General features: G+C 35.2%; 1 protein-coding gene across 2 annotated transcripts; it reads right to left on the bottom strand.

Moving 5' to 3' along the window:
- Nucleotides 1-3,481: 3,481 nt before the first annotated feature.
- Nucleotides 3,482-25,491, bottom strand: LOC126970229 (inversin-A). 2 transcript variants are annotated; one of them, XM_050815995.1, is made up of 8 exons: nucleotides 25,193-25,491; nucleotides 17,213-17,492; nucleotides 9,259-9,392; nucleotides 8,062-8,234; nucleotides 7,712-7,977; nucleotides 5,134-7,645; nucleotides 4,533-4,927; nucleotides 3,482-4,034 (listed from the first exon to the last, which is right to left on the bottom strand). In XM_050815995.1, exons 1-8 carry the CDS (start codon nucleotides 25,412-25,414, stop codon nucleotides 3,745-3,747), a joined length of 4,272 nt encoding a protein of 1,423 aa, XP_050671952.1. In that variant the 5' UTR covers nucleotides 25,415-25,491; the 3' UTR covers nucleotides 3,482-3,744. The 2 variants fall into 2 exon arrangements, with proteins under 2 accessions (XP_050671952.1, XP_050671953.1); XM_050815996.1 differs by lacking the exons at nucleotides 9,259-9,392; nucleotides 17,213-17,492; nucleotides 25,193-25,491 and having other exon boundaries at nucleotides 7,712-7,975; nucleotides 8,062-8,211.
- Between the last annotated feature and the right edge of the window lie 259 nt (nucleotides 25,492-25,750).

Raw genomic sequence — 25,750 nt, 5'->3', positions numbered from 1 at the left:
CTTTCGGTCGAAAGTGGTGCCAAATAGTTTGATTATAAAATTGGTGGTGATTCGATTAGCGCTATTGGCTTTGCACCGAGACTTCTCCGACTTATGGCAGACTACTTGCGTGACCGTCAACAATATGTCCGGCTTGGTCTATTCGAATCCAATAATTACCACAAGATCTGGGGTTAGTCAGGGATCGATACTGGGGCCTCTTCTGTTTCTTCTAATGATAAATGATCTTCCAGATGTGCTTGATAATTCTCGGTGTCTCCTTTATGCTGATGACCTAAAACTTTTCAAAGAAATCAAATTTGATTCAGACTGCATGGCACTCCAAAATGATGTGCAAGCTGTGTTCCAGTGGAGCTTGAGGAACCGTATGGCATTAATACGTCCAAATGCTATGCCATGACTTTCGGTCGAAAGTGGTGCCAAATAGAGTTTGATTATAAAATTGGTGGTGATTCGATTAGCGCTATTGGCTTTGCACCGAGACTTCTCCAACTTATCGCAGACTACTTGCGTGACCGTCAACAATATGTCCGGCTTGGTCTGTTCGAATCCAATAATTACCACAAGATCTGGGGTTAGTCAGGGATCGATACTGGGGCCTCTTCTGTTTCTTTTAATGATAAATGATCTTCCAGATGTGCTTGATAATTCTCGGTGTCTCCTTTATGCTGATGACCTAAAACTTTTCAAAGAAATCAAATTTGATTCAGACTGCATGGCACTCCAAAATGATGTGCAAGCTGTGTTCCAGTGGAGCTTGAGGAACCGTATGGCATTAATACGTCCAAATGCTATGCCATGACTTTCGGTCGAAAGTGGTGCCCAATAGAGTTTGATTATAAAATTGGTGGTGATTCGATATCTCGACCAGAAATTATCAAAGACTTGGGTGTCACATTCGATCGAAAGTTAACCTTCCATGATCATATTACCAGTCTGGCCAAGGAATCCTATAGAATTTTAGGCTTTGTTTTGAGGAATTCTGGGGATTTCACATCTGAACCAGTCATAAAGCTTTTATTTGGTGCTTTAGTGCGCAGCAAGCTAGAAACAGCTATGTGTGTGTGGAATCCGCATGAAAGTACTTATGTACTCCTTCTCGAAAAGGTGCAAAAAGCTTTTCTTAGGTACCTTTACAAACGTACGCATGGATACTACCCTATATGTATCCCACAAATTTCTTCTGGGTACATTAGGCTACAACTCCCTCGAGGTTAGGCGAAAACGACAGCAGCTGACAGTTATGTGCAGAGTTCTCAGAGTTGATATAGATGCGCCGAGTTTGCATGTTGAGCTATGTAGAATCTTTGTACCGGACAATTACTGTTCGAGGCGCAGGCATTGATTGTTCTTCAGTCCGACACGTCGTAATGTGGCTCGCACCTACTCACCTATACCGAGGTCTCTCTCTGCTCTCAACGCTCTTCTCGAAGCCAACCCTGCTTGTGATTTATTTGCGGATGTATGGCAGACGATTTTAACAGAGTGCTTGCGTTTTTGTGAGAGGAATGGATGAACGGTATTTGGATGTTAATTAATTGTTAGTTATTTACAGTAAACTTTGTATTTATTAACTATTATTTGTGTAATATGTCTAGTTTGTAATTAATTCTTACTTTAATATTGTAATTGGCTTACGCCGTTTATTAAAGTATAAATAAATAAAATAAAATATAAATAAAATAAAATGACAGCTACAGATTCACTCAAGCTTTTATAACAGCTATAGATTCACTTGAGCTACTATACAGCTATAGATTCACTCGAGCTTTAATGACAGCTATAGATTCACTCAAGCTTTTAGACAGCTATAGATTAACTCGTGCTTTTAGATAACTATAGATTTACTCGAGCTTTTATGACAGCTATAGATTCACTTTAGCTTTTAGACAGCTATAGATTCACTCGAGCTTTTATGACAACTATAGAGTCACTCGAGCTTTTAGACAGCTTAAGATTCACTCGAGCTTTTATGACAGGTATAGATTCACTCGAGCTTTTAGACAGCTTAAGATTCACTCGAGCTTTTATGACAGCTTTACATTCACTCGAGCTTTAATGAAAGCTATAGATTCAATCGAGCTTTTATAACAGCTATAGATTCACTCGAGCTTTTAAAACAGCTATAAATTCACTCGAGCTTTAAGACAGCTATAGATTCACTCGAGCTTTTAGACGTTTTCCTTTTAGTACACCAGTTATATTATTCTTCTTTTCTGTCACAGTTCTAATACATCTGTCCGTTATGTTTAGGGTATTTTTAAAGAATGTTTTACACACTTTGGTTTTAGTACCATTCAAATAAAAAAAGAAATCATTCTTTAACTTTCTATTTGAATCCAGTCTCTTGTATTGATACTTTGGTTTATTTTCTTCAATATTTCGGCTTCATTGATACGGCAAAGGGAATATATAGATATTCCCTTTGCCGTATCAATGAAGCCATAGCCCAATAATCGTCAAATAGTTGCTTCCTTAAATCTTCAGAATTCTTTTTGAGCATTTTAGTCGCTTAACTACTCTGGTTTGCTACTTTAAGGCTTTTCAAGCGAGAGTACGAAGAATCCAATGTAACCTTAACATTTAATTCTTTAAACTTTAAGTACCTTACACACCTATGGACCTGCGATGACTCTTTCTTGCACGGGGTACGCCCAGACTTTGTAAATTAAATATTTAAGAAAAAAATATGAGATTACATATGAAATTGGCGTTTCGTCGTACTGGCCGCTTTGATCACAAATATTTCCTCTTTGTTTAAGAATTCCAAATTCAAATATATACAACTATTTACTCATGCATTTGCATTTCGAAAACTGGAATTCATTTGTTTTTTTTTTCCTCTTTTATTTTTCATCTTGCACAGTTCACAAAATGGAAAACTTTAATTATCCTGTTATTTACGAGTACGAGTTCCACCATGACACTAGTGCTGCAGAAACGACTTGAAGAGTAAATGATGTGTATGGTTACGATGTCGCAAAAGAAAACAGTGCGTTTTTGGTTCCAACGTTTTCGTTCTGGAAATTTTGACCTGCAGAACAAGCCCCGTGGAAGGCCGGGAACCAAAGTTGATAATGAAGAATTGAAGGCTAGGCAGTCCAAACTGCCTTCAAATATTCCCCTCTAAATGGTGTTTATAGTAAAGGTATCAATAAACTACCTATAAAATGGCATAAGTGCATAGATAGCAATGGAACATACTTTGATTAATTAAATATATTATATATAATAAAATCGACTTTGTGTACCGACCATACACAACGCCAATTTCATGTGTAAGGACTTTATTTGTACAAAAATAAGAAAAAGAAGAATACCTTAATTGTCCAAAAAATGCAGAGTGAGTTAAAATGATAGGCAGATTAACTTGAATACGCACATAACTTCAAAAAAGATCCAATTTAAGCCGTGAAACCAAAAACAATATTTTTTAGATATCCTTTTATTCATTTAAATCTAATAGTGATGTGTTTTATTACTACGTGCCACAAGTATACTACAACAGGAAGACAAACCCAACATTTTAATAACATTTTACAAAAATAGTTTCATCGAAAAAAATAGGTTATTTGTAATATTATATAATCATAATATTTTGAAGGACGGTATCGTCTATATCTAATTGGGACATAAATCACAAGAGTATATAACAGGCAGTGCTTTGAGCTTGATAACCATTTAAGCCTTATAAAGCTTCATAAACTCATTCATTACTAATTCTTCTCTGATTCCTAACCATTTCTAACCACTCCTAACAGTCTTCGGAAAAATTGGTGAGCTGTTATCATCTGATGGAGGTTCCGAACCCTTAACGGTAAAGGTTACATAATATCTTTTGTTTTTATCAAGTTTTTCAGCTGGTATAGCTATCAACTGCTTTTCAGAACCATGAGAAACTTCCAGAGTTACATGTGCTTTTCCAGAACTCGTTGATGGCTTTGGATTAATCTTGGGCAAGAAGCTCTTGCTCTTTGTCTGCGGGCCTGCAGTAGCAGGCTTTGGCATGGTGTGATGATTCCACTTATAGGGAACTGAAATAAAAATAGATATTCTTAGTTTTAATGGAAGCAATTACATTCAATTTTCTGAGGAGGTTATTTGAATTTGAATATTTCAAACCGAAAGGCATTAAATTGTCAACGTGATATTATCTTTATTCTATGAAACAGATACAAAAGTGACTCATAAAATAAAAAAATTAAACTTAACATATTACTGACACGTTCATTACTCGCCACAGTCACCTTAAGAGGGGACGCTAGCAGCGTTATTCCATACAAACATATTCCCATTTTTTCTCCCTGGATAATGCTTCTAGAGCAGTGAATTTTTGTTTCAAAATCTAGGCATGCTAGAGCTAGGTCTCAACGTTTTATTTTTTCAATCATCTAACGACATAAGAAAATATGACTCCTCAAAAACCGTAAAAAATGCCATTTTTATACCGCCCTATTCAGATCTATACGAAACAGTCGGATCAGTACCAAACTAGACTAGGTTAGTATAAAAAGAGGTCATTATATACTCACTGTATGCAGAACAAGGTATTCCAGTGTAAGCATGAACAGCATGAAAGCATCGATGTGTTTTACTAGTACATAAGCAAGGATTGTCCGGAATCGAACTCATTTTATACAATTCACTCTCGCCATAATCAAAGTCTATAGGCTTCTCCGGTAAGTTGCTCAAATGCCTTTTTCCACTCTTCTGCAACTTTCTCAAACTTTCGTAAAGAAATTTTTCGAAGCTGCTGAATGAATAGTCAATACTGCTGTATGCACCTAAACCAACTTGTGCAAGGCTTGATTTGTTGTATTCATCAATTGCTCGTTTAACCAAAACCGCCTCATTTGCTTTGCTTGTTCGTATCTGGAGTCGCTTTAGTTCTAATAAATGTTGAAATATCTTTCTCTCACAATAATATCTGCAAATAAATTGCGTATATTTTCATTAAAATTTGCTACAGATGTGTTATTGATGTTGAACCAATTTTGGTTATTCTATTTAAATATCAACATTATAATATTAACATAGCTCAGAGATGAAAAATAATTTTGTCAAGTGACTTCAACAAAATTAACAGCAAGGATTTAAAACAATTAAACTTTACTTGTTAAAAAAAATTATTACCGTCTTATATTGGTCTGTATCCTTTGAGTCACTGATGTCATATCTACTGCATTTCTATCTCCTGGTTTCCTTATCGGAATCTTACTATTTCCTGATGCCAATCGACCTGATTTCCTTTGTTGATAGTAAGCATTAACTCTAGGACTAACACAGCGTTGAACGGTTCTGGGACTTGGCTCAAATCCAGAATCCATAAATCCACTAGATTCATAACCTCTTTCAGAATTTTCGCTTTTGGATCTGACTTGTATGCGACTTCTACTTGACCTACTTTTTTTACGAAATCTCTTACGCTTTCCATTAGCTTCTGATTGACTATAATATATTTCATTGTCACTAACACTAGGTATTCTGCCATAGGATGTCTGGCGTGGTAGCCTCTCAATGTCTTCTATTTTCTTATTATCTTGACTATTGTCATAATTATAATCATGTTCATAGTTTGTTTGCTTTAAAATACTCCCACTAGAATCATGTCCATCAGCAGTCTCGGATAGAACTTTATAACTTTCGGTTTCATAAATACTACTTTTTCTACTTCCTATTTGACTATCATTACTTGTTTTATGTATCCGGGGAGATAAATCAGGTGATATTGTATCGTTTGTGTCTACTGATATATTTTTATTACAAGTTTCTGAATCGACATGATCTTTTAATATTGATATAAGACCTTTATCTTTACTCTGGTTAGTCTCAACACGTGCTGTCGATTGGTCTTGACTTATTTTATGAGTTGATGTATTTTCTTCTACAGGCTCATGGGTCACATTTTCTAGTTTTTCTTCAGACTCCTGTGATGACATATTTAAATCTTTTATTTTTATTACTTCATGTTTGTGGGAAAAAGAAACAGTAGGAGAACTTTTCTCCAGAGAACTTGTGTGTTCAAGACTTTCTTTGTTTATTTCTTTAGGACCAGATATTACTTGAAAGGATCTTTTGCGCAATTCTGACGGATTAATATTCTCAGTCAGATTATCGGGATCTGGTTTTAATTTATTTTCTGTTTGGATAACTTCAATATCATTTGTTTCTTTCTGAGAATCATCAATATGTACAGCTGGTGGTGCATTATTGGTAAATTCTTCATTTACACATTCATCTACATTTTCTTTTGAATTATTTGTGGTTTCTTTTTCAGTATTGTTAGCAGATTCTGCTTCTTTATTATCATTGTGGATTTGTTCCGTATCAGATTTGGATTTATCATTTTCAGTCATTTGTAACACATTCATATTAGAAGCTTCTATTGAAACATTATTTTGTGAATCAACTGTAACAATGAGTTCAGAACTCCCATGTTGGCTGTTTTCTTTCTCCATGTGAATTTGAGCTTCGGTTGTTACCATATTTGTTTTAACGGAAACAGTATCGGTTTCTGTTTCACTTAAAGTCTTATCTTTTACATTTTGAGTGTCTATTACTTCAGTGTCAACACTGTTTGATGCTTGAGATAATTTATGATTCAACACATTTTCATCCATTTTTCCACTTTGTGTGGTGTCAGTATTTTTATATTTTACTATATTTATACTCTGTTTTAAGTCATCGTTTTCTATATGTATTGATGTTTTCTTACCCTTATACTTAGTACTTCTCCTTTCACTAGATTCTGAACTACTTTGAGAGGTGGCATATATTCTTCTTTTACTCCTTTTCTTGTGCCGTTTATTAATCTTTTTTTCCGTGTAACTTGAAATATCAGATGAACTTTCTGAGCTTGACCGATATCTATGGCGACGCCTTGGACTTAATCTTGATCGTCTTGACGGTTCACTTCTAGATCTACTTTTCTTCTGTTTATGACTTTTGGATATTACTCTATTTGGTATTTCTTTACGATTACCTTCGACGTCAGTGTCATAACCATCACTAAAGCTTTTTTGTCTAAAATCAGCCAAGTCTTTTTTTCGGTTGAAGCGGGTTCGAGAGGATTTCCTTTGTTTACATTTCTTTCGGTTTCGAATTTCATCGTGGGAGCAACTATCAGAAGTAGCATCGCTTTCGAACCTTTTGCTATGTTTTACTTTTCCAGGGCTTGAAAGCTCTACTATTTCACATTTTTCAATTTTTATTTTGTCTTGTAAATCAATTTTCGTGCTTGTTACACGCCGTTTTGCTAGTCCTGATATTGGCGCACTGTCAAAAACAATTTCAGTATTTGCAAGCTTTGACGAAGGAACGCCGCCATGCATTTGTAAATATTTAGCGGTGGATCTATGGCCACGAATTATAGCGCAATCTAAAGGAGTTAGTGGTTCGTTTCTTGATGATCTTGCAATAGAATTTACCTCAGCACCGCGGTCCAATAATAATCTACAAAGATCAGCATTATCAGTAGCTGCCGCAACATGCATTGGTGTTCGGCCTTCATGATTTGTTGCATTTACTTGCGAAGGTCTTCCATCTAACAACCATTTGACGAGTTCTCGGCGACCTGATGTTACAGCTTCATGTAGCGGCAAATCTCCTTTTGAATTTCGAAGCCACAGATTTGCACCTCTTGCACCTAAAATAAAATTGTATTTTTTGAATTTTGAATGTTTCTTCATATCGAAAAAGATTTAATACACACCGAGAATCCGAACCGTTTCAATTTGCCCCTTGGCGGCAGCGGTATGTGCAGGACTTCGACCTCTACGATCTTGACGATGTGAATCTGCCCCATGTTCTAACAACGCTGATGTTGCATCTGCATGGCCAAGAGCTGCTGCATAATGTAAAGGTGTACAACCGTGTGTGTCTGCTACGTCAACCTTGGCACCACAAAGTCCTACTAAGGTTTCCAAGGCTTCTGTGTGACCTCTTGCTGCCGCGCAATGAAGCGCAGTTAATCCATCTCTTAAAACAGAAGTAAAATACTGTAAAAACAGAATTCAATAGGCAACCATGATAAAGGTTTGAAGGGCAACGCATTTAATTTACCTGTCCGCGTCATCCACCTTTGCCCCGGCTTGGTTTAAGGCTAACACAGCAGCTGCTGAACCCGCAGATGCAGCCCACAACAGTGGAGTACGGCCGTCAGCATCTCTGACATCCACACTTGTGTGACCTTCGTTGACTAAAACGCGTAAAACTTCCAAAGCCGCACCACGACTCTGTAGGCGAATAAAGTAAAGTAAAAGAAAATTCTGAATTTTGAATAAAAAATAAATACATAATATTTTTTCAAATTGTTACTTGGGGATGAGGAATATGTTTAATATATTTTTATTATATCTTAAGCATTCAAAATGTTGTTCGGAGCATTTTTATTTTTTATTTATTTATTAGCATAATAACGCTTGAGGTAAGCCTCCGCTCTTCCTAGCATATTATGAGATTGTTGGTAGATAGTTGTGTTCAACATACATATGCTTTATGCAAATTGAATTTGTTAATAAATCATTCCTTGCTTAGAGTTTTTTCATACCCGCCAAAAGTTAATAATTAAGAAATCTGTTTATTCCTCGCAAATCTGTTTAAAATGATGTATACAACGCGTGTATATTGATCATGCCACTCTCGGTTCCTATCTCGTGCTTCCCAGTGGCTCGCACGCATAATACATATAGCGTAATGACCAATATATAACATTACTTTAATACCGTACTTATACGTAATTATAAGAAGTACCACTGTACTTTTATATACTGTCTTTTTCCTATAGTTAGTAACAAATGAGTTCTTGTAAAAAAAATTGGCAGTTGTAGAGACTGCGGATAAAAGCGAACACTTAGAACTTTTAGTATTAAAATCATAATGTTACAAAACTATTAAAGTATTAATTTCAATTTATTTCACATTAAACGTCTGGCTAATTCCATTCAATTCCACTTATAAGATAATATATACAGCACCTATGTTGCACAATAGGTCAGATGTATAGCTACCGATATACTGCTATAAACATTTCGGTGACGCGACCTCACGAGATTTCATCCATCCCAAAATTGTCTATGTATATTACTTTTTACTTTTTTAACTACATATTTATTAAGTGCCCCAGTCATGAGCATGTCGGTGACGCGAACCCGTAAGATTTTACCCTACCTAAAAGTGCAAAACGCGGCTAAAGAAATTTTCACTTCAAAAATGTGATCTAGGTAATAGATGTCTCTGATTATAAAAACTGATGATTACTTGATGATCGGTAGCAGCAGGGGCGCCGCACATCTGCGCAGCGTAGTGTAGTGGGTAGCCGCCGTGCTGATCGGGGGTCTCTGCATCCGCTCCTCCGGCTAGTACAGCCCTCAAAGCACCAACCTCTCCGCAAACTAAACATAGTCAATTCAAGAATGTTTATGCGCAAGCAAATGCGCAATAAATGTTGTTATACATCACCATTTATTGAACACCTATTTCCGTCTGAAACAGTGGTACACTTGAAACGGTGGCGTAGCGTAGGGGGGCAATGTAGGGCATGGCCCCGGGCAGGCACATGAGAACGGGCAGCGAGCGCCGCTACATTTTAATACCTATAATCTCATTCGAACTTTAAAATGGACGTATTCCAGAAAAACGTTCCAAACCACAATCATGTCGAAATCGAGTTAAGAACACAAAACTGGTCACGTGATTATTTTAACGAACTGATAAAAAATGGCAGCCCTAGTGTCAACTCTTTAAATGACATCATGACTTAGTAGCCCAACCCACATGTATGGAATACAGTAATATTTATTAAACTTTAAACACGAATACCTTAAAATGTGATGTTTGTGGCTTGGAACGTTTTTCAGGAACTATGTCCAAATCAAGTTGGCATAAAGTGATACCTGAGAATAAACCAAGGATATAAAAAATGTTTACAAAGAGACATTTTGCTTACGATTATATCGTTTCCCGCGTTTATTTGCAAGGCTATAATTATTATATAATTGTATTGACAGTGTTTTCAGCGATATAGTCAACATTTTGAATATTCTTGGTTTATTCTCAGTTATAACTTGTGCCAAATTTGTTGTTAGACCGATTTACTCCATATTTAAAAATTCCGACACAGTACGGTACCGATGGATTGTGTTAAGCTCCCCGTAATATTAATGTTAATATTTGTTTCATTCCAGGGTTTATGCACGGACGAGTAAAAAAAGAAGGACTCCGCGCCGTGATATTATCAAGTGAAGCACCGTTATGCTAGTGTGTGCGGTAGAGATGAAACGGATAGCAGTTTGGCCGGATACCGGATACCGGATATTCGGCCGCCGGATATCGTGCGGAACTTAGCCGTTTGGTGTATCGCACACACAAACACAGACTTGCGTAGGCGGTTCGAGTAGACTCGGTTAGATTCGGTTTAGAGAAGCGAAACCGCTTGCTACCTCTCAATGCAGAGAAATTAGTATTTAACCATAATTTGCCTTTAGTGCAGTATGAGTACTAATTAATTATTTTTTTTCTAATACATTTTAAAATTAAAAATTAACAACTCAAACTAATTATGTTTCTTTAGTGATACTAAAACTAACTGAATAAAGCAAATAATTACTTAAAAATATTTTTATACAGTTTTTTTTTAATTCGGCCTGATGCCTATCCGGCCGAATAATAGGTAGTTATCCGGTATTCGGCCGGATAGTATTAAGGCCGCCGGATAGGCCGGATACCGGATAGTTACCGGATATCCGTTTCATCTCTAGTGTGCGGTTACGGGGGATACTAGTTACACAATTTTTTCTCCCTTAAATAATCATATGTGGCCACAAATACTTAAATAGTATCGTTAGATTTCTTAAAACTTAATCATATAAATACGTGATGACTGTAGATGTTAAAGTTTAAAAGGAGTAAGTTGATTATGTTTTTGTTCTTATTTAATACGTAGATAAATAATAATAATAATATTGACACTTTTTTACACAAATTATCTTTCACCAGAGAAGGCATAAGCCTGCACCATGGGTTCCTGGTGGCCTCGCTCGGATATTTAACAATGTACAAAACTTGAAAAAAAAAAAGCTAATAAGATATCTGGATTCTAACCGGGGTCTTCTGCTTTCCGGATCAACTAATGTCCCATCTGTGCTATTACAGTCTTGTATATAGTGGCGAAATTTACCTTTGAAATCTAATGTTTTTTTTTATGAAAATACGGGACGAGACGAGCAGGACGTTCAGCTGATGGTGATTGATACGCCCTGCCCATTACGATGCAGTGCCGCTCAGGATTCTTGAAAAGCCCAAAAATTCTGAGTGGCGCTACAATTGCGCTCGTCTCCTTAAAGACATAAGATGTTAGACTTTCAGGCCGAAACGCAGTAATGCTTACACATTACTGCTTCACGGCAGAAATAGGCGCCGTTGTGGTACCCATAATCTAGCCGGCATCCTGTGCAAAGCAGCCTCCCACTCCCTCCCAATGTTATTGTAGCTGTTTCTCTTTAAAACACGGATAAAACTACATTTTTTTAAATGAAACCTAGCTAGATCGATTTATCGCCCCCGAAATCTCCTGTATACTAAATTTTATGAAAATCGTTGATGCCGTTTTCGAGATTCAGATTATATATGTATATATATACAAGAATTGCTCGTATAAATATAAAAGATAAATGCGAATATCAAGAAATAATTATTGCAGTTAAACTTTCTAGATAGCCTTTTCTGTGCTGACCTTTTCAAACATGTGAAATGATTGAGTCCTAGATTTGGGCGAGTAAAGTTCAAGGTTGAACCTTGCACGAGTAAACCGCTCGATACCGTAGCCGCTGGACACCCGAAACACAAACAAATCTAGTGAGTACAATATTACGGATTATAATACCTTGGTTTGTTGTTCAAATGTTTTGTACGAATTGTTGTTTTGCCTATGAAACAAATGAAAGTAACAGCGCGAACGTCAGCGTCGAACACAACCCGTGGACACAATCTTATATATAAAATTCTCATGTCGCGGTATTTGTAGTTAAACTCCTTCGAAACGGCTTGACTGGTTCTCATGAAATTTTGAGTGCATATTGGGTAGGTCTGAGAATCGGACAACGTCTATTTTTCATCCCCTAAATGTTAAGGGTGGTCCACGTCAATTTTTTTTTAAATTTATATGACTTTTTTTTTAAATTTGTTTGATCATTAATAAATACATACAACTTCAAATTTTCACCCATCTACGATTAATAGTTACTTTTGTATCGCGATTTTAATATCGGCAATACAACGTTTGCTGGGTCAGCTAGTCTTATATATAAAATTCTCTTGTCGCGATGCTTGTTACCAAACTCCTCCGAAACGGCTTAACCGATTAATATAAAGTTTTGTGTGCATATCGGGTAGGTCTGACAATCGGCCAACATCTATTTTTCATACCCCTATATGATATTTTTTTTATTTTTATTTTATTATTATATTTAGAATCAGGTGTACTTACGGTCCGCCAACTTTATCTGCAAATGACTATGTTAAAGAAGCATAGAAATTTAACATTCGGACCTATTCTGAAACGAAATAAAAGTGAAGTATGTAAAATTCCCCCACATAAAACAATTTTGGCAAGACGACAATTCTATATTTACAGTAACCAGATATATAATGCAGCCAACGCAAGACTAAACATATACCCACAGACTTTATTACAATGCAAAAAAACAACCAAAAACTGGCTCCATGGGCTGAATTTCCATGAGACCGAGAATTTTACACAATAAAACAACTTAATAAATATAAACAAATCATAATAACATATCTAAACACACACACATTCTTAGAAGTTATACTTTTATTTTATTTTATCTGATTTTGATAATTTGATTGACTATCTAGGGAATGATGTCTTGTACCAAGAAGTCTCTGACATCTGAAACACAGTTCATACTAGTTTAGCTGTCTTTGCTCCCTGTTTTGTATGTAAATAATTAATAATATAATTTAGAACTATTTGTAACTTGTAACTACTAACTATTATTAATTATTGTAATGTTTGGGAAATAAAGTTATTATTATTATTATGATTAAACATGTAAAATGACAAACAACTTCAAATTTTCACTCGTCTACGATCAAAAATCAAACATTTTATGTACGATATATTTTATAGGTCTGAGAATCGGTCGTCATTTATTTTTTATACCCAAAAAAACTTATTTTTTTATTACTTTATATGGCAATACAACGTTTGCCGGGTCAGCTAGTCTAGATAGATAGATATATATCCAATGTGTTTGTTTATTTAATTTTACACGCGTTTTATTAGCTTCGCCTGTATGTTTGTAACGGACTCATTTGGGCGCGATATTGACCCACTTTAAAAGGCCAGATTTCGTTCAAACTTCGTAGATTTATCGAGGACCGATGACAATACATTGATTAGATAAAATTTATTTGATTTTTCAATTTCCAAATTAAGATTTTTGGTACTTTTTATAATTTCCATCTATCGTCTATAAGGCAGGAAATGATGTTAATTTTAAATTAAAAATAAATTTTCTATATTTTAGTTCGGTTTTCTAACTAAATTGTAACTTGTACTTTTTTGTAAGTACTATTTATTATTTCTAATATTTGTTTTGAATATACATATTTTCTATGAGTTTTTCTATTTATCATATTTATTGCACGGACCCGTAAAAAAGAAGGACTCCGCGCCGTGATATTAGCAAGTGAAGCACCTTTAGGCTAGTGTGTGTGTGGTTACGGGGTATACCAGTTACACAATTTTTTATCCCTTAAATAATCATATATCCACAAATACTTTTATATTATTGTTTTTACACTTTTTAACAACGCATGATGGCATTTTTAAAATATTTTATTGCGACGCAAACTGATCTGTCACAGAAGATGGCAAATCTCATAATGGCGGCCGATCGGCTTGTATTAGTGTAAGTGTATGCGTGGGGCTATGTATGTACACGTTTACCGGCTTGTTTTTGTGCCTCACTGTTATGTAAGGACGGAGTCCTTATTTTTTTAACTCGTCCGTGATTTATTGACGCATTTGACATTTGACATTTTCGCTGTGAAACAATTTCATTATAACATAATTTTTGAAATTATTCAAAGAGAATTTAAACACTACGTTCAAATAATTCTTGATTTCATAAAATATTATTGACAATTTCATAAAAAACAGTATTTTATTTATTATGTACAGAACAACGTCTGTCGGGTCAGCTATCTTCATATAATTCTTAAAAATTATTCCTTATACTTTTTAGTGCATATTTTATCTATTGTTTTGGAATAGTGTTCTTAAAGTCAGTTGTTTTCTTGTTAAAACTTTTACGCTTTTTGTTAGTCAAGTAGGCCTATATTATAAACTCTTGAACAGACAATTTAATTTGTTAAACTACAACTGTTTCGTCACACTGCTATATTGAGGACCAGCAAGGAACTCAATAATTGCTCTTTTCAAATCTTAATATCGCAATACAGATACTACCACCTATTATCAAATTATTACCTAACTTAACTATAGTCACCAGTGGGAGGCTCCTTTGCACAGGAAGCCAGCTAGATTATGGGTACCACAACGGCGCCTATTTCTGCCGTGAAGCAGTAATGTGTAAAATAACTTTTACACATTACTGCTTCAACTAAACACAGTAACCTGTGTTTCGGTCTGAAGGGCGCCGTAGGTAGTGAAATTACGGGGAAAATGAGACTTAACATCTTATGCATTAAGGTGACGAGCGCAATTGTAGTGCCGCTCAGAATATTTAGGTTTTTCATGAATCCTGAGCGGCACTGAATTGTAATGGGATGTATCAATTACCATCAGCTGAACGTCCTGCTCGTCTCGTCCCGTATTTTCATAAAAAATAGAATATTACGTCTCCATTAAGTTCGTAAGTATATTTATTATTTTTTGTTGACAAGACTTAAAATAAAATAAATATTCTGCAATAGTGATAAAGTAAGATCTACATGTAAAGTTACCATATATCCGGATCACCATTGCATTGCGGAGTGAGACATATCAATCCACTTGAGTGCTAATTCGCGGTGATAAATGGAAACCACCAAGTGACAGACACCATTTGATACCACAATAGCTTTGCCTTAACTGCTGAATAGCGTTTTATAAATCTGTGAATAGATCTTAGTGCGAATTGTATATTATGTTGGTGGTATTTTTTTTATTTTACTCTATTTGACATATCAACAATATTCATGCACAAATGTTAAAAATTTTTTTTAACAAAAAAACAACCGCCTTCAAAAACACTATTCCAAAACAAAAGATATAATGTGCACTAGTGTTTTTGAAGTCGGTTTTTTTATTTAGTGAATTTGAAGTACACTAACTACCAATTTGTGTAAATATGTGAAGTCGTTAATGATTGAGTCCCATTGATGATCATATTAGAATACGACAATTAGTTGCCCATAACTATGTTATGGTAGATAACTTAAGTATCCGGATAGCATAAAACAGATTCGGCCGAGTATCGTTAATTTGCTTCTAAGAATTAAAGAGTTCCGTTACTTTGCCATGAATTCCGTAATCAGAACCTAACCATATTTGAAGTATATCTTTTCCAAAAAAAAAGAATAATCGAAATCGGTTGGCGCGATATTGAGTTATTCGTAAATTTATCATCCACTTTGATATACGTATGTATAGCAAATTTAAGACTTTTATGATTTTCTCATGGATGCCACTGTCAGACCTGGACCAAATTACAATGGGACTACACGGAAAGCACCAGCTTTCAAATAAAAAAAGAATTATCAAAATCGGTTTACCCAGTCGAAAGTTTTGAGGTAACAAACATAAAAAAAGGACATACCGACGAATTGAGAACCTCCTCCTTTTTTGAAGTTGGTTAAAAATATCAACAAAGAGACTTAGCGTAAATATCAATTATTAACAGGAATGTACAAAAGATTAAGAGACATACAAATTATTTTAAGTTGTGTAACAATTATAATAATTTCTACAAATTAGATCTACATCTACATATTGACATAGGGACATAATATATAGGAGATTCAATAACATAGAGTTTGTCTACGTAGAAAGAAGAAAGAAAAATCATTTATTCAAGTAGGTCCAAATTGCACTTCTGAATGTTAAAGATTTTAACACCAATTCGGAAACTTACTTAACTTACTCTTGACATGATAACATATTTTAGCTTATTTAATTACTTATAACATTTATTATATTGTATGCAACACCAGAGGAATCACAGGAGCGTTGCCGATCTTTTAGAAATGTTTACGCGCTTCTGTTGAACAGAAACACCGCGCATTAGGTATGGTTGAAAAGAAATTTTCTTAAAAACCAACTGTATAGGAATGCCGCACATCCAAATAGTGACGATACAAAGTAGCGTATGTTGCAAAGGCGGGAATCTGGTCAAACAGTGATAAATAGTAAATAACGCCCAGATGGTTGCGAAACTGAAGTGGCAGTGGGTAGGGCACATAGCTCGACGATAACTTGGTTTTGACGAGAATTTGGTTCTCCAACGGTCTGATTCGATCTCTATGGGAAACTCCGAGCATAGCCGTCTCCGTTATATGGCAATGAGCGACCATGAGCTTTCTCGTAAGGCCCATAGTTAGCGACTACGTCTGCGTACCGTAAGTCAAGAGATATAAGGGAAGCAAAAAGAGCTTCTTACTGCCGCCAAGAAGTGTGGGGCACTGAAAAATTACTAGAAACACAATTATGATTAAACAGAAAATATTTTAGCCCCAATGTTACTATAATACAAATAAATAGATATAGATACATATAGGTTCATATAATATATATCATCCTTACTCACAATGAACACACAGACAAACTGAAAAGATAATGACACTCTCTTGGAAGCACAAAACATATTTTATATTTAGTCTCAATAATGAAGACAATAAAATGCAATGATATAATTAGTTAAGAGTGGAGGGGGCCAGGAGACTCATAGCACAGGTTCTACCTATTTTGAGCTCCTGTCTCCCAACTGTAGTTTAACATTTTAAGAATAAGTATTGCTGTACTATTGTAACTATAGTACATATTGGGAGAAATATACGTATTTGATTTGACTGGGCTCCTGACACTTACCCAAGTGTCTCAGGTTGGCCCTGCAGTTGTGGACAGTGGGCATTTGTTACTAACATTTGAGCGTCTTGCTCGCTACTCCTTGTCATGAGCACACGTTACCTGTAGCCCAATGAACGACGGTGTGGTGCTCGTCGTCCTTTGCGTTGACGTCAGCGCCGGCAGCCAGCAGTGTCTGCACCAGCGGCACGTTCCCGTGGACCACGGCCAGGTGCAGCGGGGTCAGGCCATCAGCATCGCGGGCGCCGGCCAGCTGCGGCGCTGCCATCAGCACGCGGTCAGCACACGCCGCTCGCGCCGCCGGAGTCACTCCCGCTCCACCCGATGCGCAGTAATGGAGCGCGCTCCGGAGACCGCGGTCACGGACCCGGACTGATGATGGCTGTTGACAGCAATTACGTTAGATCTAACAGATACTATCTTTTTTTAATGAAAATTAGGGACGAGACGAGCAGGACGTTCAGCTGATGGTAATTGATACGCCCTGCCGCTCAGTATTCTTTAAAATCCACAAAAATTCTGAGCGGCACTACAGCTGCGATTTGCTCAGTAATTTCACTAGCTACGGCGCCCTTGAGACCGAAACACAGTAATTACACATAACTGTTTCACGGCAGAAATAGGCGCGCCGTTGTGGTATCCATAATCTAGCCAGCATTCTGTGCAAAGGAGCCTCCCACTGGTAAAAATGTAATAATTAAAGATAATAAGCAAGTGTAATAATGAAAATGTAATAAAATAAAGGTAGTCAAAAAAAAATTAAAGAAATACAAAATATTTAAAAAACTGGTGTAAATCTGCTATCTATTGTACGTGATATCTGTCATAAGGTTGCGTTTCAATTACAAGAATCTGATGTAGATTACATCCATCGTGTTCGTCGTTTTGTGAATGTCTAACACAGTCTTCTAGCAGCCGTCCCCCCGCGATCATAGTCAGGTTTAGCAGGAGACTCCGCAAGGATACGCTGATAGCAGCGGTGCGCGCGCGCCGCGGCCTTACAACAGCTGATATAGGTTTGCCTGGACCCACAGTGAACCTATATGTGTCAGATCACCTTACTCCATCTAATAAGTTACTTCTGAAGAAGGCCAGGAAAATGAAAGAAGATTTACACTACTCTTATTTATGGATTCGTGACTGTAAATTATTTATTAGAAAGAATGATAAATCTAAGGCTCTCCGTATAACAAGTGATCAAGATTTAAATAAACTGAAGTGACTAATTCTCCTTACATTATATTATAGTAACATCACATTAAACTTTTTCGCATTAAAATTTATTATTGTATATACTTGTAGTGGTAAACAGGTACGTCTTATGTATAAACTTAGTTTTTATTCACGTATACGAGGTTAAGGTAAATACGATAAATATACACAAATATTGGTTGGGTATTTATTTATTTTAATTAAATTTAGGCTAATAAAATGTTGACTCAACAATCATTTCAAATTTACTACCAGAACGTTAGGGGTTTAAGAACAAAATCAAATGAATTCATTTCTGAAGTATCAATAAATAGTTATGACATAATTTTAGCTAACATTTATATACATAACATTTTTGGCTAACAGCTGACTTTCATAGCGGTGAGTATTTCGATCGTAGGTATTATGTTTATCGTAGCGACAGGTCGTGGGAGGCGAGCGGTGCGGCCCGCGGTGGTGGCGTGGCAGTAGCCGTGCGCGCCGACCTACAGCCAGTGCAGCGAGACTGGCCGGTCCCGCCAGCTGCTACTTGTAACTGTGTGTGGATCACGATTCCTTTACATGATACGCAAAGTAGGCCGACACGTTATGTAAATATAGCCTGCATCTATATCCCTCAAGGACCTTCTTATAAAGACACTATGATTTCGTTTACTGAAATTACTGGTAAAATAATTATAGAAAGACCACACGATTTGTTTTTAGTAACCGGCAATTTTAATTTATCTAATGCACAGTGGCACGATTTACAAAGTAATAATCTGTTACTAATGCCCAGTGGTAACCAAGTTATACAATGTTTCTCTGAATTCCTTGCTTTTTCTAATTTGCAACAATATAATAGAATAAAAAATATTAACAACCGATTACTTGATTTGGTATTATGTAACACAAATTGTACTGTTCAGGAATGTGAACACCCGCTCACTAATGAAGATGTACATCACAGATCCCTGTATATAGAACTCACATTAAATTATCTTTTTCCTTTTAAAGCTAAATCTAGTTACATACACAATTTTCATTTGGGTAAGTACAATGAAATTAATCAAGAATTATTAGCTATTATTTGTTATTTGGTTTGCGCTTTTTAAATCATTAGATGTAGAAAACTGTGTCTTAAAATTTTATAATATAATTAATAATTTAATTTCTAAATTCATTCCTTATCGTAAGAACCGTATTTCTAACTCAATGCCCATATGGCACAGTAATGCCTTAAAAAAAATGTTAAATGAGAAAAGAAAAGTACACAAAAAATGGAAACTATATGGTAATCCCCTTGACTATAGTAGTTACTTCCTATTAAGAAGAAGAGCTCGCAAACTAGAAATGGAATGTTATAACTGTTATATTGAATTTTCTGAAAAAAATATCAAGAAATATCCAAACTTTTTTTGGTCTTATATTAAATCTATTTTAGCTAATCAGGGTCTGCCACAAACTATGCAATATAAAGGATCGACGTCCTCAGATGGTAAAGAAATTTGTAACATGTTTAATGAACACTTTCAATCAGTCTTTGAAAAGCCTAAAGATCATCCACGCCACTATAATGACAATGAAATAAATCCCTCAGCAATAGTAGAAATTAGTACAGTCAGTTTAAGTATGGATATGGTTCTAAAATATCTTCAATCAGTTAATACTAATAAAGGAGCCGGTCCAGATGGCATTCATCCATTATTTATACAAAATTGTGCTAGATCATTAGCACTTCCTATTTTCTTAATATATAAGCAGTCTATTGATGAAGGATGTATGCCGAACCTTTGGAAACAAGTGTATATAACCCCTGTACCGAAAGGTTCTGTTAGCATGGATATAGAAAAGTATAGGCCAATATCTAAATTATGTCAATTTGGAAAAATATTTGAAAAAATAGTAACGAACCAATTATCTGTAGCTGTCCGTCAACATATTTGCCCAAATCAACATGGATTCTTTAAAGGTAGAAGTGTTGATAGTAATCTTTTGGTGTTTAATGAATTTTTGTTAGATGCTATGGACAAGGGACACCAGGTGGATGCTGTGTATACCGATTTTGCCAAAGCATTTGACAAAATTTGTCATGATACTCTATTGATGAGCTCTGGCAACTCGGTATACATGGTGATCTTTTTAGATGGATAAAGTCATACATCACTAAAAGGAGTCAGGCTGTTGTAACTAGTGGTTTCGTTTCTGATTTTAAATCAATAAGTTCTGGTGTTCCACAAGGATCGCATTTGGGCCCTCTATTATTTATTTTGTATATTAACAATATTTCTGAGATTCTAAAGAAATCTAACTCAATATTATATGCAGATGATACCAAAATATATAAAGTAATACGTACTATAGATGATTGCATTGCACTGCAAAGTGATATAAATACTTTTGAAGTTAATTGCACAAACATTAATTTATTTTTAAATACAGAAAAATGTCATATTATTACATTTACAAGAAAACGCAATCCAATATTTTACAATTATAATCTTCGTGGTAAAGAACTCACAAGAGTCACTGAAGTTAGGGATCTAGGCGTAATTTTAGACTCGAAACTCACATATGTTAATCATATTTATAAAATCGTAAATAAAGGATATAAACAACTTGGTTTCATTTTACGCGCTGGAAAACCATTTAAGGATCCTTTAACTTATAAAATTTTATTTAATAGTTTTGTACGAAGCCACTTGGAATTTGCATGTGTAGTTTGGAAACCTTTTTATCAAATTCACGTTGATCGTTTAGAAAGAATTCAAAAAAAGTTTATTAAGGCTCTAGAATTTAAAACTGGACATGATGAATTCATTAATTACCAATTATCATTAGACAAACATAAAATAGAATCTCTATCATACCGTCGTGACAAATTCGATATAACCATATTATATAAAATCATAAGTTATGTTATTGACGCCCCTGCGTTATTACAGAAGACCACATTTAGGATACCTCGTATGTGTGAACGCAACAGTAGAGAAAAACCTTTATTCTCAATTCCGATTAGTAGAACTTGTTTTACCCACAATAGTTTCATAAGACGTGCCTGTCGGCTTTATAATAACTCCTTTAATCATATTGATATATTTTGTAACTCCATAAATAAATTAAAAAGATACCTTAAAATCAAAAACAAAAGTAATAATTTAAATAAGTAACATACTTTCCTATAAGATATTATAGTATCTATACATATTTTATATACTTTATAAAATTCACCTTCTTACACGTAAAAACTTTATGTATATAAATGCGCCATAACCTGTATATAACACAGGGAAGTAAAGGTTAATATTAACTCATAGTTATTAAGATAGTTGTATGAAACTGTTTGTTCCTTATATAAATAAATAAAAAAATAAAATAAAAAAAAAACTGAATTTCATACATTTTTCGCTTTACTTACCACGTTACGTTTTTAGGGTTCCGTAGCCTAATTGAAAAAGAACGGAACTCTTATAGATTTGCCATGTCTGTCTGTCCGTCCGTATGTCACAGCCACCTATTTCCGAAACTATAAGAACTATACTGTTGAAACTTGGTTAGTATATGTATTCTTTAAACCGCATTAAGATTTTCACACAAAAATAGAAAAAAAACAATAAATTTTGGGGGTTCCTCATACTTAGAATTGAAACTGAAAATTTTTTTCATCAAAACCCATGCGTGTGGGATATCTATGTATAGGTCTTGAAAAATGATAATATTGAGGTTTCTAATATAATTTTTTAAACTGCGCGAAAGACACAAAATGTGTCCCCCCCCCCCCCTGGAACTTCTAAAATAAGATAATAAAATCTAAAAAATGATAAAACTAAAAAAAAATTGTACATTACCATGCAACCTTCCACCGAAAATTGGTTTGAACGAGATCTAGTTTGTAGTTTTTTTTAATACGTCATAAGTCGTATTATCAATAACTTGTTTAAAAAAAGTAAACTATTATTAAAACATCGATCAAAGTTACAACGAACTACAAGAACATTTACATTATGTTACTTGCTGCTACGGAACCCTTCAAGGGCGAGTCTGTCTCGCACTTGGCCGCTTTTTATTTGATTAGTTAAATCAATCAGACATATTTGTGCGGATAACCTATGAAATAATTAACTATGCTTCGGCCGAGTTGTCACAACTATTCAAGCTGTTTCTCCACAAATGTAGTAGTAATATCATGGTGTGTCATAGCAGACAAAACAAATCGATAAAGAATATAATACAAATTTTATGTGTGGTTTCAAAATAATGAAGCAATAAACTCAAACATAACTATATCATCGCGCAACAGTCGACTATTAATTTACTAAAAGAACTACAAATAGGTCTCACCCCGGTAACAATTTCAGAATGTGATAGCACCGTGTATTGCGGTACCAATTCACATATTGATTGACTTGTTTACAATAGCGGTTACAAGTTATACAAGAATAAGTCCATTGTTTCAACCTCTAGATGGTTTTATTGGAAAAAATATCTTAGACTGAAGATGATGATACATACTGGCAAAACTATAAATCAGTTTAAGGGTAAATATAAAATAGCTTTAATTAAAAACAACAGTAAGCGGAAAATTTCAATTATTGTGTGTGGATAGAACTTCCATTAAATAAATATACTTCATAATTCAACCATTAACATTTGCAACTCGATTTATATAACAATATTCGGACGACCGAGCCTGGCTCGGATTTTTAATGTACAAAACTTGAACAAAAAAAATCTAATAGGACATCTGGATTCGAACCGGGTTCTTCTAATTGCCGGATCACCCAATGTCCCATCTGAGCTATTCTAGTAGTCTTGTATATAGTGGCGAAATTTACCTTTGTATTCTAATGTTATTGTAGCTGTTTCTCATCAAAACACGGATAAAACAATTTTTTTAAATTGTAACCTAACTAGATCGATTTATCGCCCCCGAAATCCCTTGTATACAAAATTTTATGAAAATCGTTGGAGCCGTTTCCGAAATACAGATTATATATATACAAGAATTGCTCGTTTAAAGATATAAGATAAGATATAAACTGACACATTGAAATACACTCATATACTTATACAATACACACACTCACGTTTACAAATGCACTCATAAATACAGAGATTGATACATTTAAAAAAAATCGATTTCTTTATCTACATTGTAATAGTTATTAGTTTGCCCTCCCTTTACTATGTATCCCACCTAACATCTTAGGGAGATGGGGATGGCTGAAAACCAGCGCTGCATGAAATAATTATTTCAGGCAGCATAAGCCTACTCCCCTTTGTCTTAATATATGTTTATAAAGATTTGATTTTGTATATTTAAATTTACTTCAAGGCAATAAATTTCATTATTGAAGTGAAACTTCTTTATGGACGCATGAGAGAAATTTTATAATAGCAAATCGTCACGATTTTCGATAACGCGCCATTTTGTTTTTATTGTCGATATGACAGTGTTGACAGCTGTCAGGTGAAATTGGCAGATACAACACTAAGTTCATTAAATAAACCCTTTCTGGTTGATTCATGGAATGCTTTATAGCAAACCACAAAAGAAACTAAAGGTAAATTCTATGGTTCTATCCAACCCATTATCCCCTCTAAGCCCTGGTTATTTCCTCAAAAAAAAACAAAATAAACTTTTCACTTCCGTCATCATACGACTTCGCTTGGGATTTGTCTGTTCCCCAGTATTTTTGGCCAAGATCCGGGTAAGGGACCATTCTATATGTGAATGTGGCCTTGAGGAAGGTAGTCTTGAACATATTTTTTTCTATTGCCCTAAATTGTCAACTCCTTTATATGACCTTCTATCGAAGGATATCCCTCGCCCCATCAACATCCCTTTTCTTCTTACTTTATGCCATTCCCCTTTCATAACGATTCTTTACAAATTTATTTCCCGCAATAATATTAAATTGTAATTTCTATCCTCCATACTTTCTACGCTTCTATTAGGCACATATTTCAACTTACATTCACACATTTCTCCCTTAAACTTAGATTAGATACTAACAAGGTAGTTAATACAATAGGTGTTTATTACTAACCGTACAAACTCTTGTTGCCTATTCTTCAGTTCACAAAAAAAAACACAGTTATATCAACCGATCATTTCCTTTTAAATCAGCTCTTTATATACCTCAATCAGCTAAATTAAAATAAAAAATCTCTCCACTTTGACGTTGGCCGAATCGTCGACATTCAGTCGTCGGAGCCAGTTATTAAAAAAAAATACCAATTTTGTCGTATCTTTTCATTTCGTTATTTAAAAGTACGAAAAATGATTCATATCTATTATTTATTATAGGGAGTGACAATAACATTACATATTATTATTATTATTAGGAGGGGAACGTTGTATGTTCTATCAGATGAGTGACGTGTTGTTTACAATGTGCTGTCAGTGTGCTGGTTTGCGAACATCGCGTGTTTTAACAACCCTTAGCTTTTACAAATCTGCACTGTTACCTTTTTCTTTTGTTCCTATTTAAACAACCAATTATACTGCAACTACAATACGCCACAGACGAGAAAAAAATGAAGGACTCCGTGTCACCAAAACAAGCCGGTGAACATGTAAATTCAATGCATGAACACACACTAATACAAGCCGATCGGCCGCCATTATGAGATTTGCCATCGTCTGTGACAGATCAGTTTGCGTCGCAATAAAATATTTTAAAAATGCCATCATGCGTTGTGGAAAAGTGTAAAAACAATATTATAAAAGTATTTGTGATATATGATTATTTAAGGGAGAAAAAATTGTGTAACTGGTATCCCCCCTAACCGCACACACACTAGCGTAAAGGTGCTTCACTTATTAATATCACAGCGCGGAGTCCTTCTTTTTTTACTCGTCCGTGCAATACGCTAATGTTTACTTACGTCTTTATTGAGGATGTCAACAATTGATTTATAGTCTGCCTGCTGGCAAGCGTACATGAGAGGCGTACACCCTTGTGGAAGTTTTACGCTCACATCGTTTTTTCTAGCTCTCTCCCGCTTCAGTTTGTTACTTTTGTCAAGAAGATCACTCGGTTGTGGCTGTGGTTTCTTTAGAATACTAGGCATTGGGTCGACCCGTATTCTCGTAACACGTTTTTCCATAACAAAGAATCACAGGAGTTTCGATGCCATGTGTTCGGCGTCGCGTGTGTGAGTCTTGAAGCGAGTGGTCGCTAGGGGCGCGAAGCTCCGACTGACTGATGACCGCTGAGTCGCTACCACCTGCCCAAGTGGCCACCCACTAACCAGTGCCCATTTAACGTAAATGACTTTAGGTGGCACGCAATAACCACCCATTCTTATTACCCAAAACCAGGTCACCTTATATATTTATAGTAAATCTTAACCTTAATTCTAAATCGATAATTTCTGCTTTTGTTTTGTAAAACCGTGGCCAAAATTCATATTCAAATATTTTTTGCTCTAAGCTATTTATTA

This window comes from Leptidea sinapis, chromosome 20, assembly GCF_905404315.1.
Source record: "Leptidea sinapis chromosome 20, ilLepSina1.1, whole genome shotgun sequence".
Classification (NCBI taxonomy): Eukaryota; Metazoa; Arthropoda; class Insecta; order Lepidoptera; family Pieridae; genus Leptidea; species Leptidea sinapis.
Note: the sequence above shows the minus strand (reverse complement) of the source record. Positions and strands in the feature narration are given on the sequence as shown.